Here is a 17,952-nt window from a genome sequence, read left to right on the forward strand (position 1 = left end):
CACTCTTGTTCAAAACCCAGACTGCAGAAAGCATTTGTTTTCTTTATTTTATATGATATTGTGAGTGCACACAAATAAAACTAGCCCCTTTACAGTTTAGAATGATTTATTACCTTTATGAGCAAAAATGACTGCATATTACAAGTGCATCTCAATAAACTAGAATGTTGTGGAAAAGTTAATTTATTTCAATAATTAAATTCAAACTGTGAAACTATATAAAATAAATTAAATGCACACTTACTGAAGCATTATAATAATATATAATTTAAGTCGTTTAATAGCTTCAACAAAAAACTTCCATTAAATGAACAAAAAATGCTCCAAACATTTTTTTTTTACATTTTACTTTATAAAAAAAACTAAACAAAATATAATAACTTTTTCATTACATACGAAACTGAACTATTTTAATAGCTGAAACTGAAGTATACGCTATTTTGGGTGGAGAAAGGGGAAAAATATGGGCTAGGGCCTATATTTGAGACCCGTGCAGGGCTCTAATCCACTTCATCCAATGCTGTTTTGTTCTCATCTGTGAGCATGCTCTTGGTATTTAAAGCCATTTCACGAGTTCACACTTACATATAATTAACTGAATATTATAATGCGTATTTGGCGTGCTGTCCGGGGAAGGGGCTCCGAGCTCGGGAATGGCCCGAACCTAGAGTACCCCCCCGTATATGAAAGTGTAAAGTGAACTCTAGTGGAGGAGAAGGGGTGGAGGGGGGATGCTGATAAACCGTCAATAGAGACAGGTAGGCTGATTCAGCTGTATTTATACCCTAAGGTTGATTATCTTGAGTGGTTCCACCTGTGCTAATTAGGTTAAGTATCTGACGTGCTTCTCCCGAACCTTGTTATGAAACTACATTTCACGAGTTCACACTTACATATAATTAACTGAATATTATAATGCGTATTTGGCGTGCTGTCCGGGGAAGGGGCTCCGAGCTCGGGAATGGCCCGAACCTAGAGTACCCCCCAAAAAGCTAAAGAGCAGGAGGACAGCCGGCCGAACTAAAGACCCCCCCAAATGAGTGCCACGTTTGGCGGGCTGGCATCTCGAGAAAGGGTCTGAATGTTTGTCCAGTGGGCCTGTGATGGCGGCTCACTGTACCTGGACTGACGGGCCCTGCTGGCCTGCAACGGGGAGCAATTGTAATTTGGAGCGACTGATCAGGCGAGTTTGTGCCTTTCTCCGCTGTGAGACCATTGCTCGCTGGACCGAAAGAGAAAACAGGAAAGAGAGAAAATGAAAGCTTGACCGGGAGATTTTCTCACACTGCGTCCGTTGTGAGACCCAATGCTCGCTGGACGAAGAGAAAACGTAAGTGCTCTACCGGGAAAGTTCTCACTGCGTCCGCTGTGAGACCAAATGCTCGCTGGACAGAAAGAGAAAACAGGAAAGAGGGAAATGAGAGCTTGACCGGGAGATTTTCTCACACTGCGTCCGCTGTGAGACCCAATGCTCGCTGGACGAAAGAGAAAACGTAAGTGCTCTACCGGGAAAGTTCTCACTGCGTCCGCTGTGAGACCAAATGCTCGCTGGACAGAAAGAGAAAACAGGAAAGAGGAAAATGAGAGCTTGACCGGGAGATTTTCTCACACTGCATCCGTTGTGAGACCCAATGCTCGCTGGACGAAAGAGAAAACGTAAGTGCTCTACCGGGAAAGTTCTCACTGCGTCCGCTGTGAGACCAAATGCTCGCTGGACAGAAAGAGAAAACAGGAAAGAGGGAAAATGAGAGCTTGACCGGGAGATTTTCTCACACTGCGTCCGCTGTGAGACCCAATACTCACTGGACGGAAGAGAAAACGTAAGTGCTCTACCGGGAAAGTTCTCACTGCGTCCGCTGTGAGACCAAATGCTCGCTGGACAGAAAGAGAAAACAGGAAAGAGGGAAATGAGAGCTTGACCGGGAGATTTTCTCACACTGCGTCCGCTGTGAGACCCAATGCTCGCTGGACGAAAGAGAAAACGTAAGTGCTCTACCGGGAAAGTTCTCACTGCGTCCGCTGTGAGACCAAATGCTCGCTGGACAGAAAGAGAAAACAGGAAAGAGGAAAATGAGAGCTTGACCGGGAGATTTTCTCACACTGCGTCCGTTGTGAGACCCAATGCTCGCTGGACGAAAGAGAAAACGTAAGTGCTCTACCGGGAAAGTTCTCGCTGCGTCCGCTGTGAGACCAAATGCTCGCTGGACAGAAAGAGAAAACAGGAAAGAGGGAAAATGAGAGCTTGACCGGGAGATTTTCTCACACTGCGTCCGCTGTGAGACCCAATACTCACTGGACGAAAGAGAAAACGTAAGTGCTCTACCGGGAAAGTTCTCGGTGCGTCCGCTGTGAGACCAAATGCTCGCTGGACAGAAAGAGAAAACAGGAAAGAGGGAAAATGAGAGCTTGACCGGGAGATTTTCTCACACTGCGTCCGCTGTGAGACCCAATACTCACTGGACGGAAGAGAAAACGTAAGTGTTCTACCGGGAAAGTTCTCACTGCGTCCGCTGTGAGACCAAATGCTCGCTGGACAGAAAGAGAAAACAGGAAAGAGGAAAATGAGAGCTTGACCGGGAGATTTTCTCACACTGCGTCCGTTGTGAGACCCAATGCTCGCTGGACGAAAGAGAAAACGTAAGTGCTCTACCGGGAAAGTTCTCGCTGCGTCCGCTGTGAGACCAAATGCTCGCTGGACAGAAAGAGAAAACAGGAAAAAGAGATAATGAGAGCTTGACCGGGAGATTTTCTCACACTGCGTCCGCTGTGAGTCCCAATACTCACTGGACGGAAGAGAAAAGGTAAGTGCTCTACCGGGAAAGGTCTCACTGCGTCCGCTGTGAGACCAAATGCTCGCTGGACAGAAAGAGAAAATGGGAAAGAGGGAAATGAAAGCTTGACCGGGAGATTTCTCACACTGTGTCCACTGAGAGACCCAATGCTCACTGGACAAAAGAGAAAATGTAAGAGCTCTACTAGAACAGTTCTCGCTGCAAGACCAAATGCGGGAGATGCAGACAAGGCTCATGCAGGAGTGGACACTGTTGCGGCAGCGGGGAGATACAAAAAAAAAGGTTCCTGCGGGAGCAGGCACTGCTGCGGCAGTGGGGAGATCTGCTGCGGGAGCTGCGGCAGTGAGGAGGTACAGGAAAGGCTACTTGCTTTTGGCTGCTGTAGATATTGGCTGCGGGAAGAGTAAAGAGGGTTAGTAACATTTGATGGGGCAAGCAAAAAATGAATGGGTAGCCTACTGTGTTACCAGCTTAGCAATTGGTTGCCTGATTTGACAATTCCTCAAGCATTGTCCACATTATTATGTTACTGTTGGAAAAGCATATTTTCCTCTCATTTGGCCTCCGGTCTCCCGGGCGGATACGTTTGGAAGGCTGTTTTCACGTTGTTGTATGGACTGTGGAAAAAAAGGGTTTTGGAAACGATGAAGCATGTTTAGTCTTGCAAGACATTGTACCCAGGACATGATTATAGCAGTAACGTACCAGTCACCCCCCATTTGCATGGAGACAGAAATTACATACCCAAAATAAAAATGTTTCTGCTCATGATTCTTTCTGACTAGATACATTATCGACGTTTGTCCATGAGCTGACACTTCAACGTTTTACCGTTCAGGAATAGGAATCGTATTCCTGATAGAATTTACTAAATAACTGTCACTGAAAATATGTTTTATCGAAATATTGGTCAAATATCGAAGCCAGAGTCTTTAGACTTTCAATTGATGCACGGTTTATCTATATCAAGTCAGAGTGAAGTTTAACGTGTTGTGGAAGTGAAACAATAATAAACTGGGGCCGTCGGCGATGCTTGCAAGCGAATGGGTTAATAGCAGTTATGTGCTATTCGCTTCTAAGTGGTTTCTAAAGATATTTACTTGCCTGTTTTTCATATTACGGTCCTGAAAAGGCAACATTAATTTTACTCCCACTTGCTGTCCTGTGTCAAAACACGAGGGCAGATGCGTTTTACATGAATTTTGAGTGATCACTAAATAAGTCCCTAAATAATTTGGTCCTGCCAGAAAAATTGCATGGAGATTTTTTTTTTTTTTTTTTTTTTTTTTAACTTATCATAGAACATTATTGCTCGGTAAGGCAAATGTAATGTCTTGGACATTTCAGTGTGGATGGAGACTGGAAATAATGCCTTTGTTCGTGGTTAAATGTGGCATTATCATCTGACGGATCTACGTTTGTATCTGTAGTCCAAATCTATGCGCACTCCACACTCCAGATCAGCAGGTGGCGGTAATGCATCTTTACGCTGGTTTGCCAAAACCACCACAAAACACTAGTAGAAGATGGAACTGCGTCATGACGTCATTTAACAAACTTTAGCCGCGAACCTACTTTTAGATGCAACATTTTGGATGCCAACTGCCGTAAAATCCAATGAACCAGCTTTTAGAGTTTTCGCCTGAAAATGTGTTGGTTAACATCGCGCGGTCAAACTGCAACTCGGCCGGAACGCCGGTGTGAAAGGCTGAGTCGCGACGGGAAGTGAGAGCCTTGTTGCCGTGAGAACTTAGGTGCGGCCCAGGCTGGTTGGATTCCAGCTCGAGGAGAGCTCGGTCTCGGGCGGCATGATCATTGTGTCGAGCGAGCGAGCTCGGAGCTTGCACGGTCTATTGGCCACGACTTGTGGCTTGACGAGGAGAGCAGCTGTCGCGATGACGCTTAATGCTGCTCAATGGTCGTGTTTGACTGGGTAGGAAAGATCGCGGGTCCGGCAAAAGCAGCAGGTCTTATAAATCCCCGGTGAAGCTCTCTTCGTTGGTACGAAAAATGGGTCCGTGGTAAGGTGACAGACGAAGCGAACCGGCATGCTGATAAACCGTCAATAGAGACAGGTAGGCTGATTCAGCTGTATTTATACCCTAAGGTTGATTATCTTGAGTGGTTCCACCTGTGCTAATTAGGTTAAGTATCTGACGTGCTTCTCCCGAACCTTGTTATGAAACTACATTTAATGTGTAGATGAAAAGTTTAGAAACATTGGACACAACTATTGGGCACCATTGTGCAGCAGCAAGCATTAAATAAAAAAAGAAACCTCAAGGTTGATCTAAGAAAATGTATGGAAATCCATAGGGCCCCATTCTTATATTTTGCCTGGAGCCACCAATTCACTGAAAGGTACACATGACAATAGCAGCTTCTGCCTAATCCCCATTTATCGCTGTTGCGATATAATTTTGATTAATTAATTCATCACCGACGAATATGGGATATCACTTCGATAGACCAATCTACTTTGAGTGTAAACTAAATGAGCCAATGCACATTGGCATTCAATTATTGCATCCAGCTGCCGCTGATCACTGCATGAGTATAAGAAGGCAGCAGGTGCAATGCATACCAGCTTTTCGCTTCGAAGCCAAGCGACAGTATCGTTCTGCTTACCTCAACTGTGACTACAGTGAACTGCGAGTTCAGCATGCTCTGGGAATCTTCGTTCCGGTCGTTCCAGTATCAAGTGGGTTGCACACTTCAGGCAGCACTACCCCCTGTCATGTGGCAAGCGGCCATCTCCCCTGTGCGCCTCAGCACTGAAAGAGCATTTCCTAAAAGAGCAAATTCTCTCTAAAGAGCTCCACGGGTGTGTCTTTTTAAAGACGACGGATCGTCCTTTTAAGGATACCATTTCACCCGTGCGTTTCTGGGTGCAGTCGTTACCTGGCACCGGGTGATGGTCACGATCACTGCCTCGCGTGTCTGGGCGTTAAGCACGCTTAGTTGGCTTTCATGGATGCGTCATGTTTTCATTGCGAGAAGATGACCATCTCGGAGCTGCGAACCAGGCTCCGCTACCTTCAGGGGGGCGGAGCACCTCTTCCTCTTCCACTATCTGGGGCTCATTCTGGCGGACAGACAAGATCCACTTCCGGTAGTAGCACGGGCGGTTTGAGGGTCACAGTGGTGACAAACCCTGCAGGGAACCAACCCTCTGGGGACCACCACTCCTCTTACACCTCCGATCCAGTGGAGCAACCCACCGAATGCGCTGGCTTTATGGCCGAGTCCCGAGGTGGGTGTGGAAGCGTGGCACTCACCGGGTCCAAGTTACACCGGCCTGTTGCCAAACCCTCACCCCGTGGTCAGATCTTGCATTTCTCCGGGCAGGGGTGCCCCTAGAGCAGATCTCCAGGCATTCTGTGGTTTACACGGATGCCTCCAACACCGGCTGGGGGGCCACGTACAGGCACGTACAGGCATGCAGTCTCATGGGTTTGGACGGGCCCGCAGCTGCAGTGGCACATCAATTGCCTAGAGTTGCTAGCAGTACATCTTGCCTTGAACCGTCTCAAAGGTCTCTTACGTGGCAAGCATGTGCTGGTCTGAACGGACAACACTGCGATCATTGCGTACATCAACCGACAAGGTGGTATGCGCTCCCGTCGCATGTCACAACTCGCTCGCCACCTCCTCCTTTGGAGTCAGAAGGTTCTGAGGTCTCTTCATGTCATTAACATTCCAGGCCTGCTCAATCGTACAGCCGACGAGCTGTCTTGAGCAATGCTCCCGGGAGAATGGCGACTCCATCCCCTGACGGTCCAGCTGATTTGGAGACGGTTCGGAGCTGCTCAGGTAGACCTGTTTGCTTCTCCAGAGACCTCTCTAAGCAGAGGATGGCCCACTGGATTGTGGATGCCATAACCCTGGCTTATCAGGCTCAGGGTGTGCCCTGCCCGTTCAGGTTACGAGCTCATTCAACTAGAAGTGTTGCATCCTCCTGGGCACTGGCTCATGGTGCCTCACTGACAGATATTTGTAGAGCTGCAGGCTGGGCGACCCCTAACATGTTTGCTAGGTTCTATAGCCTTCGTGTAGAGCCAGTATCCTCCTGTGTTCTCACTTCAAACGGATAGTGGCACTGAGAGGCCCGGTTAGTGTCGTCTTGCTTAAACTGCTCCAGAGTGTCCATACTGTAGACCCTGTTGAGATCCTCCATCACCCTAAGCAGCTGGATGCAGCAGAACGTCCGGCGCCAGACCTTCATTATGTATCCGTGTGAACCATGGAAGGATGGGTTCCATATTGAGACCTAAGCGGTACTCGTATGTGTATAGTCCACGGTATAGCCTTAGAGCCTGTGTTTCCCCGGCAGACTTCTGCCTTCCCAAGAGGGTTTTTAATCACCTCAAATTTCTCTGTATACTCCAAAACGGATGCTATATGTGTATTAGACCTCCTTCGGGAGGGATTGGGCCTCCGCAGCATCCTGGTTCCAAGCAGAATGGGTACGTTTTCCCAGTGTTATCCAATCTCACCAAGTGAGGTAGTGCTTTGACAACGGTGAGGGGAGCTACTTGTTCTGAGCCCCGGCCTATACCTGATAGGGGCGCAGGCGGCTCGCACAGGGCACTGGAAGAGGTAGCACCCATGGTGCTTTGATAGGGATCCCACATTCAACGTGGCGTTGAGAGTGACCGACTGAAAGGGAATGTCTCAGTTACGTTTGGTTACCCTCGTTCCCTGAAGGAGGGAACAGAGACGTCACGTCCCGTCGCCATGATTGCTATACCACCGCTGAGCTACCAGGTCCCCGGCTCGGCTCCTCAGCGAAAACCTGGTATGCATTGCACCTGCTGCCTTCTTCTTATACTCACGCAGTGATCAGCGGCAATAATTGCATGCCAATGTGCATTGGCTCATTTAGTTTACACTCAAAGTAGATTGGTCTATCGAAGCGATATCCCATATTTGTCGGTCATTGACGTGGCGTCTCCGTTCCCTCCTTCAGGGAACGAGGGTTACCATACGTACCCGAGGCGTTCCTCTTTACAGACTGAGGTCAAATGGTCAAATATTATTTACATATTTAGTAATACAAATCAGCGCAATAGCTTTCCAGTATGTGCACCACTGAGTGGCGTCTACTTCCCATTCAGAGTTCCCGTTTTTTATAAAGTTTCGTTCATTTTTATTGAAGCAAATGTAATTCCATACTGCTCTACACATTTTGTATGTTTCTCTTATTGCTTCAGATGTTTGTTCTATTTGAACGTAAGTTAATGTATATGTTCCATTCAAAGGAATTTAAATTGTATTTATTTACAGAGGTATATACTGTCAATGTCTGAAGACGTTGCACAGTGCAAATCCATGAATGAATGTTCCAAAGTGAGGTAAACTTCAACAGATTTCCCCTGCTCAGGAAGTAAGTAGGAAGCAATCAACACCATGTAGGGACCATGTCAATGGGAACACAGTTCATGCACGGAGCTCACTTCTAACGAACTGTGCAGAGCTGGGGGGCACGAAGCCTGGAATTGAAAACCACTGGTGTAGAGTAGAGCTTGTTGTTTGCCGTTTCTCCCAACTGGATGCAACAAATGGCTCGTTTGTAATGTGTTTTGTCTCGCCTATGTTCTGACCTTGACACGCATCACAGTATGAAAAGGGGAAAAAAAATTATATATATATATATATATATATAATATATTAGGGGTGTAACGGTTCACAAAATTCACTGTTCGGTTCGATATGATACACTGATGTCACGGTTCAGTTCAGTACGGTTCGGTGTGTTTTAGATACAGCAAAATGTAAAAACATCTCAACTTTTCAGAATGCTGCAAGCGCACCGTGGGTCATGTGCAGAGATGTATAGTAACGAAGTAGAACTACTTCACTACTGTACTTAAGTACTAAAAGGCGGTATCTGTACTTTACTGGAGTATTATTTTTTTCTCCTACTTCCACTTTTACTTCGGTACATATTTTCGCTGAGTTTAATACTTTTACTCCGATATTTTTTTTATGTGCTGCATCGTTACTCGTTACAATTATAATAATGTTACGAATCATTCCATTACAAACCACTGCCAGAACTGTAGATGGCAGGTTTGATGAAGCTGGCACATCATTGAGCGAATCAAGCGATTAAGAAGACTGCGCGTGCTGACTGAACTGCTGTGAAGAGAGAGATGAACACCGAGCCGAGCCAGATAATGACTCGTTCACGAGTCAAGAAACGGTTGCATCGGTTCTCGGATGACCAGTAACATTAGTTCTTTCTGACAGTTCGATTCAATAAACCAGTTGAAGAAAACAGTTCACCGATTCTTTTGCGCTCGACGCAATGGCGTCATTGGCGTTGACTGCACCTGGGCTCATGACATTAACACAGAATCAGTTCAGAATCAATCACCAAAAGAATCAGTTCAGTTCAGACGCTCTGTGTGTCGGTTTGCTTCACGCTAAATCACACATGCGCAGTATCATCAGCTTCTTGGTTCACGAATCAGACTCGTCTGACAGAAACGGCTCTTCACTCGTGAACGAGTCAGTCGTTCGTTATCTGGCTCGGCTCGGTGTTCATCACAGCAGTTCAGTCAATGTACTGTTTGAGTAAATGAATTACTCCTGGATATTGGTTTGTTTTAACTCTGAGGGAGTGTCAGACACATTAAACAAGTTAACAGCTTAATTCATCTGTGGATTAATGCGTATTGGAGACGCGAACCGTTTAAAACGTTTCAGTTCGATTTGGTGGACTGTTTCAAAAAGATCCGGTTACATCGAATGATTCGTTCGCGAACCAGATATCACAAACTGCTTTGTTTTTAACTGTCTTACAACAGACACGGAAGAGAAGACAATGCTGAATAAAGTCGTAGTTTTTGCTATTTTTGGACCAAAATGTATTTTCGATGCTTCAAAAAATTCTAAATGACCCTCTGATGTCTTATGGGTTTGAAACAACATGAGGGTAAGTTATTAATGACAGAATTTTGCAAATTGGGCTAACTAACCCTAGTAACTGTTTTTTGTTTACAAGAAGTTACAGTCAAAGGAATTGTGATTGTCCTTTAGGTTAATCATTTGAAATAGTAAAAACAATATGTTCAAACTTTTGACTACTTTCTTTAATAGCTACATAACACAATACTTCTACTTTTACTTTCAGTACTTGAGTAGTAAATTTTAAAATAGACTACTTGCAATACTTAAGTACAAAAAATGTTGAATACTTTAGTACTTCTACTTAAGTGTGGTGCTTAAAGAGCACTTCTACTTCTACTCAAGTCACTTTTTTGATAGAGCACTTGTACTTTTACTCAAGTATGGGTCTCTAGTACTTTATACATCTCTGGTCATGTGACAAGAACTAACCAATCAGCTTCATCCTTTCCCATAACAACGTTGAAAGCTCAGCCAAGATGAAGGAACAGCTGATCATAGTTGTATATGGATTGCAATTTTGAAATAAATTTAGTAGCAGACCTACTGCAAGCGATTTTAAGAGCTGCAAATCCATTTATCCTTTGCTGAAATTTCCGCGTCTTCATGGAGAGAGCACGTCATTGTTGCTTATTAAAGGCAGTCGCCTCAGGGGCGCTTCTGCCCGAGCGCTTTGGAAAGGAGGAGAAAGACGCGCCCTGTAAGCTATAATGGTGATGATAGAATGAATGGTAAATAGTAAGATATCCGCGGCTATAACGTAAATGTAATGTAAATGTAGTCTTTTGCCCTGTTTGAGTCAGTTGGAAATGTCTGTCTAAATGCTGCGGGATAGTTTGTTGCATGTATGTTTCTCATTTTTTTCGTCTTTTCCCAGATACTGACACACTAAGGTGATGTCGGCGTAAATGAGTTGACATGTTTCAAGTATTCCCGCTGGTGTTTTTTTTTTTTTTTTTTGTATTCCCGCTGGTGTACCCTTGTCATGTAGCAGATGCGACATACCGTTGTTTTTTTTATCCACCACTCTCTTGCCATCACCGTGGCTTACAGGGAATCCAAAGTGCACCCAAACACCAGACCTGTTGGTTATTGGAGGCTCTTCTAGTTCTGGTCTGTTAAACGCATTGGCTATTTTGCAACGAGCCTTCAGCGCGTAGTGAGTGAGCGAGCGCCTGACTGAGTAGCCTAACATAAACATATAAGTTGGTGTTTTTTTTTTCTTCGGGGGTGTCAGGGGCATTGCCTGTTATGCCGTTTGGGTTATTGGACTACCTTGTTGAACGCATATCATTATATTTCACTTTTCTTTTTCTTTTTTCAAATATAATTAATCAGTCCGATGAACCGCTCGGTACATAATGCGTACCACGTACCGAACCGAATGCCTCGTACTGAACGTTTCAATACGAATACGCGCATCGTTACACCCCTAATATATATATATATATATATATATATATATATATATATATATATATATATAATTAAATATATATATAAATTGTTTAAACTCACCCTTCATAACCAGGTGTCCACAAACTTACATTTCCCCATTTCGGAGTCTGTTTTGTGACATTTTGAGGGTGAACTATACATCACCTGACCGGGTTTGTCACAAAATACATGACTTCAACCGTACAAGCCTCGAGGCTTGAACAAAATGTAATACCTCATAAAATCTGAACCTCATAAAAACTTCAAGTTTATACTTTTTAATACTTTTGAAGTCCCTGCAGACACACAGTTACATTACGAGCTCAATATTTTATAAAATGTTTAAATAATTACATTATGGATATTTTATTATAATAATAATGTAATAAATTACATCATGTGCAGTTATTACATTATGAATTGCTTCAGGGTTATTTATTCCCACCTTTTGTTAACTGTCAAAGCTATTTTATGATTAATTTTATGGAGTTCAGCCATCCAACTACTAAAAAATTATGTGACCAGCTCTGGTCAGGTGTGAATACTTCTCACAACATTAAAGCCACTGTCTATTCTTGGCCTTAATAAACATTGTTACTTTTACTTAGGTAAATGGATGACACATTTTACCTCTTTCTACTCACATCCAAGTCTGCAGAAAAAAACTGCCAAATGGAGTACAGCAAAATTCACGCATAATCAGGGGTACCTTAAAATAACCAGAGGCACAGCATTACATCAACCCCTGCCCCCCTCCCTAGATTGTTATTATTTGTTTAATTTTATTTACTTTTTTTTTTTTTCAAAGCAAATGCAGAATTTTCAAAGTCCACCAAATATATTTTTAATGATCTGGAAAATTATTGCACAAATTTCACCATGGCACATTTTAATAGTACAAAATGTATAAATATGAATAGTTCTCAGGATCAGAAAGCAGATTGTCAAGCAGACAGGTGTATTCTCTTTAGACCTGCATTTATAAAACAAGGAATTGACAATTGTTAATATCATTGAGATGATGGAACATCAACTAAAAATGACCAATATGGTTCTTAAAACACAAATCATGACTTACCTTTTATATTTCTGAGGTGTGCCAGTGTTTTCTCCTGTTACATAATAAGTGTTGAATGTGAAGCTGAATATTTTCATAAAATATATTAGTATAATGTAGGTTAAACTACTTACTGATGATAGTGACTCCAGTCACCCCAAACATTTTTTGTTAGTGGGTCCTGTGCTCTGACGCAGAATGTATATGTTTTTTTGTATTTCACATTGTAATTTGTCTGGTTGGTTTCATTTTTCTGTTTTAAGAAATTAACATATTTAATATTCTGATGTTAGTATATAACAACAACAAAACATAAGATAAAAAGCATTAAAAATGTTGCCTTACTCCGACACGACTTCCTTTGTAGTCACAGCTGTGATTGTTGGGAACCACTTTCACTTCATAGGAGAGGGGAAAGAAACTGCAGGGCAAACTCCACGTTTCAGGGGGGTCCCACTCAAATACATCGTCTTGGATCTTGGTGATACTAACTTTATCTGGCTTAACTGAGGGATTGAAATAACAGTTTAAAAGAAATTTAGTACAGTGGGGCTGGGACCAACAAGGGGGGATAAAAATGATTTAAAATTGATGGTCTGAGCTTGAAATTGATTGATTGATTTATGTATGTAATTTCGAACTTACATTTTTTATTAAATCTTCTGAAATCCTTAAATGGAATTATTTTCATTTTAATTATAATTATTTTAGATATTTATTTAGACATTTACTTTTAGTTATTTTAGTTAAATTAGGAATGTCTAAATACTGAAATAAGCTGTGAAAATAAAACTATGGGGCTAGTGGGCTTTTGAATATTTTTGAGGAAATGGGGGGCTTTGGGGTTAAAGTAGTTCAGAACCAGTGTTCTACTATCATTTAACTGGTACTAAAAAAAAAAAATGTGTCAGTTCTTTTACATTTTTTAGAAGCAACTTGTTCATACCCTTGTGAAAAAGAAGAGACTGCAGTAATGTCAAAATAAACTTGTCCATTTTAAGCACTTATTTTGATGTAACTGACATACTAAAGCACATGTAAAGTATAAATTTAGGCCTAAATGTAGTGTGTTGTTTAATTTTACCTTTGAACTTATATTTGTAGTATATTTTAAATGTACTATATTGAAACTTCATTACGAATGTGTAATTACAATATATTTAAACATATGACATACAAGTTTCAACAGAAATGGCATTTAAGTATATGTTAGTTTACCATAATTCTCATCAGTACATTTAGCAGTACACTTTAACAATATTTATTATGAATTATGAAATTACAAATAAAATGCACTTAAAGTTTACTCAACTTGGTAATTGTAAATAACATGCAACTCTCTGAAAACATTACATTCAGTTCACACTTCTGTAAGGAATAATTGTGAAGCGGAAGCTACCTCTGTGCATCTCTAAACAGTCTTCTGCTGAAGCATCTCTAAACAGCGCTGTTATTACCTCGCTAGTGAGAAATATCATGTGTAGCCTTTAAGTTGCTACACTAAATAGGCTTAGTGATAAAATTGTCAGGGCAGCACTGACAACACATTTTTGTGCAAACTGCGTGACTGTTATTACTGTTAACTATGCAAAGTGATATGGAACTGCAATGCAGTCAAGAGAGCTGCACGGAACTACGTTCACCGTTCGTTTCCCAGAAGATAATTGCACACCTCAGAATGTTCGTCAGCCAATCAGATTCAAGCATTAAACAGCCCCATAATATAAATTATTTTAATATATATTATTTCTGTTTTTGTTTTTTGTTTTTTAAGTATATGCTGAAGTGTAGCCTATTTAATTTTTACTAGAGAATTTACACACAGGCTAATGCAGGGGTTATTATGCAGGGATGTGCATTGCATGTAGCAACCACCCTGGGGGGAACACAAAACTTTTACCAATGTCATGGATGAGGAAAGTCTTGTGGTGCTCCTCCAGCCTATACAGATTTCTGACAAACAGCGTGAGGTTGATGCTTCTAGATTCCTCGGAGTAAGGACAGTAATCCTGGTCAATACAAGTCAGCCCAGATATATCAGTGTCCAGAGTGCAGTTGATGAGACTAGAATTTCTGTATAAAAACAAGGCCAGTTCTGCATTCATTTTCTGTTTTAACATAAGCCTAATTAAATTGATTGCTTAGGCCTATACTTAATTAATCCAGAATAAAAATAATCATAAATCATTACCGGATTGCCGTAAAATATACCACAGATCTTTGATTCCGATTCTGATGCCATTTCCAAGAGCAATGAAATTGTCCATCATAGTTTCTTGCAGTGCAAGAAATGAATTCTAGGCAGAGAAAAACTAATTTATATAATAGTTTCATTTAAGATTAATAGACACAATGAGAAAAAATGCTAATACTTCACATTCATATTTAAAATTACACAAGACATATGAAAATATAATGTGTTACAGTAGCAATAAGAAAAAAAGTAGGCTTGTGAGTGAATATTAATGAGTGAATCTCTGAATCCTTGGCTCATTTACAGATCCATTAATAATTAAGCAAAACAACACTGGTGAAATAAATGTAATTATCTATGGAGATTCGGGAGGAGCGCGTCAGATACTTAGCCTAATCATCACAGGTGGACCACAATCAAGTAATCAATCCCACAGTATAAATATCGCTGACTTACCTCTATCCATTGACGGTTTATCAGCATCCCTCCTCCACCCCATCTCCTCACTTCAAGTTCACTTTACAATATACGGGGAAGGGGGGGTACTCTAGCTTCGGGCAATTCCCGAGCTCGGAGCCCTTCCCCGGACAGCACGCCAAATACGCATACCATACCTCAGCTAATTATATGTAAGCGTGAACTAGTGAAATATATCTTAATAAATATCACAATATTTCCCCTGGTACTTAATCACAGTATACAGTATTAAGATCTTTAGATAAAAATATTATGTTTAAATATACACATGATGCATTAGCTAATTAAATATTAAGTTATATGCACTTACATTGCATATATCCATAACCGAAATATGAACATTGTATAGAGTTAGCTTAAAAATTGTTTCATCAATAAATTAAATAATTTTACAAAAATCTCTTTTTATCATTGCATAAATCAGAAAATCCTGCTAACACTCATTTAAAAAAGGTATATAAATTAGGCAATAATATATTTATAGACCCCTCATTAAAAACCTTCAGAATATACAGTGATACAACGGCAAAGTTTTCCAAAGTTGGAAAATTTGGTGTTAAAGCAGACATTTCTGGCACAGAACTTGAGAAAAAAACTCATATGCACAAGGGGGAAAACAATATATGAAAAGCCTACGAAGGTTCTATAAATGCAAATAGATAGTGTAATAAAATTAGTTTGGATGTTTTCTTCCCGGTAGAAAACTTTATTCAAGCTAAAATCTCAGACTTGAAAAAAGCATGAAAATAAAATAAATTAAAAAGTTTTGCCTATAGTGACTCTGTGATTCATTAACTACAAATATTCTTACTTGGTTTCTTTTGGAAAAATGTTCATTGATGGAACTGTAAAATTTTCCAAAATGCAAATGTTTAGTACAATTGTCTTAAATGTAATATTAAAGTAAAATATATAGACAGGGCTTGACATTAACACCAGCTGATGAACCTTTTTCACAGACTGTGATGACACATCCTAATCGTTGTCACCATCAAAACATATATATTTTTATTAAAAGTCCTATTATGCTTTTTATCTTTTTCAACTTTAGTTAGTCTGTAATGTTGTTGTTTGAGCATTAAAAAGATCTGCGAAGTTACAAAGCTCAAAGTCCACTTCAAAAGGACATATTTTATTTAACAGAAATCACTTTTCAAAAACTACAGTGAATGACTCGTTTTGACTACAATGCATATTTGACTAATGGGAGGAGAACTGTTTGAGCTGCACTGGAAAAGGCACCGAGTGTTATCACTATGTCGGAGAAATGCTAGCTTTCTCAAGGCAGCATCTGGGTTTAAATCACGCTCAAATTGATTTAATTTTGATGCAGTATTTACCAAAGAGTATGTCAGCGTAAGTTCTTTGTTTACACTAAAGCGCACAGGTGGCGATGGTAAGGAGCATGACATTTCCTGAGCGGGCGCAGAGTGCTGCCAATCACAAAACACACTGGCCCAGCTAACCAATCACATAAAATTTTGTATTTCAGAAGGCGGGCCTCCATTTGATACAGGAAATATTCAAGCCGTTCATGCCAGACTGAGGAGAGAGGTGTTGTTATAATGTAAGAAATTAAAAATAATGGTTTTTTTTATTTATTTTTTTGAACAACCTAGTATTTTTCTAGTACACACCCAAAACAAAATCAAGACTTTGTAAAAGAGAATATTACGATCCTTTAAAAAAATTCAATTTATAACAATATACTTTGTATTACTTTTGTATGAAATCACAAAAAAAATTGTTAACATTGCTGTGAGGGTGTTTCTAATAGAGCGGCTGTCGGAGTTACAATAAATTTGACATTGTTCTCTCTGTTTTGCTATTGGAACAAATAGGAACAAAAAAATATATATTTGTGTTATCTCCCTTTCACCGCTATAGGTTGCCTAGTCTCATGTAGTTATACCTTCAGACTGATGGCTGAAGGTCTGTAATCCATGGCAGCTTTCATAGGCCAAGGCTCGCCCATGTGGATGTTTGACCGACATGTTTCGATCAGCATCACGTTTCTGGTGTGAAAGTGTCTCCACAATTACAAACCAGTGTGTAAAACTTCCGGACATATTATAAAGATTCTATGTCACGAACTTTAAATATTTTAAATACTTTTTGAGAATGCAGCATTTACTTTGATCCTGATAAGCGCTTGTTGTCACAGTTAATCACGTTATCATGACTGCTTTCTTCTTTCTTGAGGGAAATGCAAAATGCCTTGAGGTGTTTTTTTTTTTGTTTTTTTATGCCTTGAGCTTGCATACTAGTGACTGATCAATAAGCCCCCATGGAGAAGTGAATCTACCTAGGGTAAATTTAAGCATGCCTTATTAAGCTTTAATATCTTTTAATGTAATTTCCAAACAACAAAATTGTGGCCAGTGAAAATGTTAAGTGGCCAGTGAATTTGTAAAACCACAATACAACAAGCAGTTAATGTCAATCCCTGTACATAGCTAATAAGAATCCATCTCACATACATTTAGATATATATTTCTTTTTTTGTTTTCTTTTTTTAATGGGGCTATATTTTAGCACTTGATGTTTTGTTAAAGATTTATTTTATTGTGAATTTCCATTTAGTAAAATGATCTGCAGTAAAATTGCCTTCATTTGAAGTTACTTGTGGCTGAGTATGGTGACCCATACTCGGAATTTGTGCTCTGCATTTATCACATCAAAGTGCACACACACACTGTGAACACAAACCCGAAGCAGTGGGGTTTTGTTGCCTTGCTCGTTACAAATCTGACTCTACCTGATAACTATTAGGCCATGCACGCCCCAAAAAAGGTAAAATAATTTTACTACATTTTGTACAGTTATGTCAACAAATACTGTTCAACTATACTTTGGGACCAGAAAAAAAGTTTACACTTGTATTCTAACATGAATTCTATAGTAAGTGTGACCATAATACATACCTCTGTCACTAGATTCTATAAGAACTCCTCCTTTAGGAAACTCAACTGGATGGACTAGTAGGAGTGTGTAATTCAGAAGTTCTCTGTTTGGTCTGTGACATGTGAAGTTTCCCCCACGCAGCCCATCTATCATAACAGTGATGTGGTTTCCTGTCTCAG

General features: G+C 40.8%; 1 protein-coding gene across 1 annotated transcript in view; it reads right to left on the reverse strand.

Annotated features, from left to right (window-relative positions):
• Positions 1-11,970: 11,970 nt before the first annotated feature.
• Positions 11,971-17,952, reverse strand: part of il12bb (interleukin 12B, b) — a 7,411-nt gene continuing 1,429 nt past the window's right edge. The window contains exons 3-9 of the mRNA XM_052536378.1: positions 17,794-17,952; positions 14,390-14,495; positions 14,099-14,271; positions 12,544-12,704; positions 12,333-12,451; positions 12,220-12,253; positions 11,971-12,114 (exon numbers count right to left, since the gene is read on the reverse strand). The exon at positions 17,794-17,952 is cut by the window's right edge and continues 108 nt beyond it. Coding sequence (XP_052392338.1) covers positions 12,223-12,253; positions 12,333-12,451; positions 12,544-12,704; positions 14,099-14,271; positions 14,390-14,495; positions 17,794-17,952 — 749 coding nt within the window. The 3' untranslated portion in view covers positions 11,971-12,114; positions 12,220-12,222. The remainder of the gene's footprint in view (positions 12,115-12,219; positions 12,254-12,332; positions 12,452-12,543; positions 12,705-14,098; positions 14,272-14,389; positions 14,496-17,793) is intronic.

This window comes from Carassius gibelio, chromosome A21 (genome assembly GCF_023724105.1).
Source record: "Carassius gibelio isolate Cgi1373 ecotype wild population from Czech Republic chromosome A21, carGib1.2-hapl.c, whole genome shotgun sequence".
NCBI classification, from domain to species: Eukaryota; Metazoa; Chordata; class Actinopteri; order Cypriniformes; family Cyprinidae; genus Carassius; species Carassius gibelio.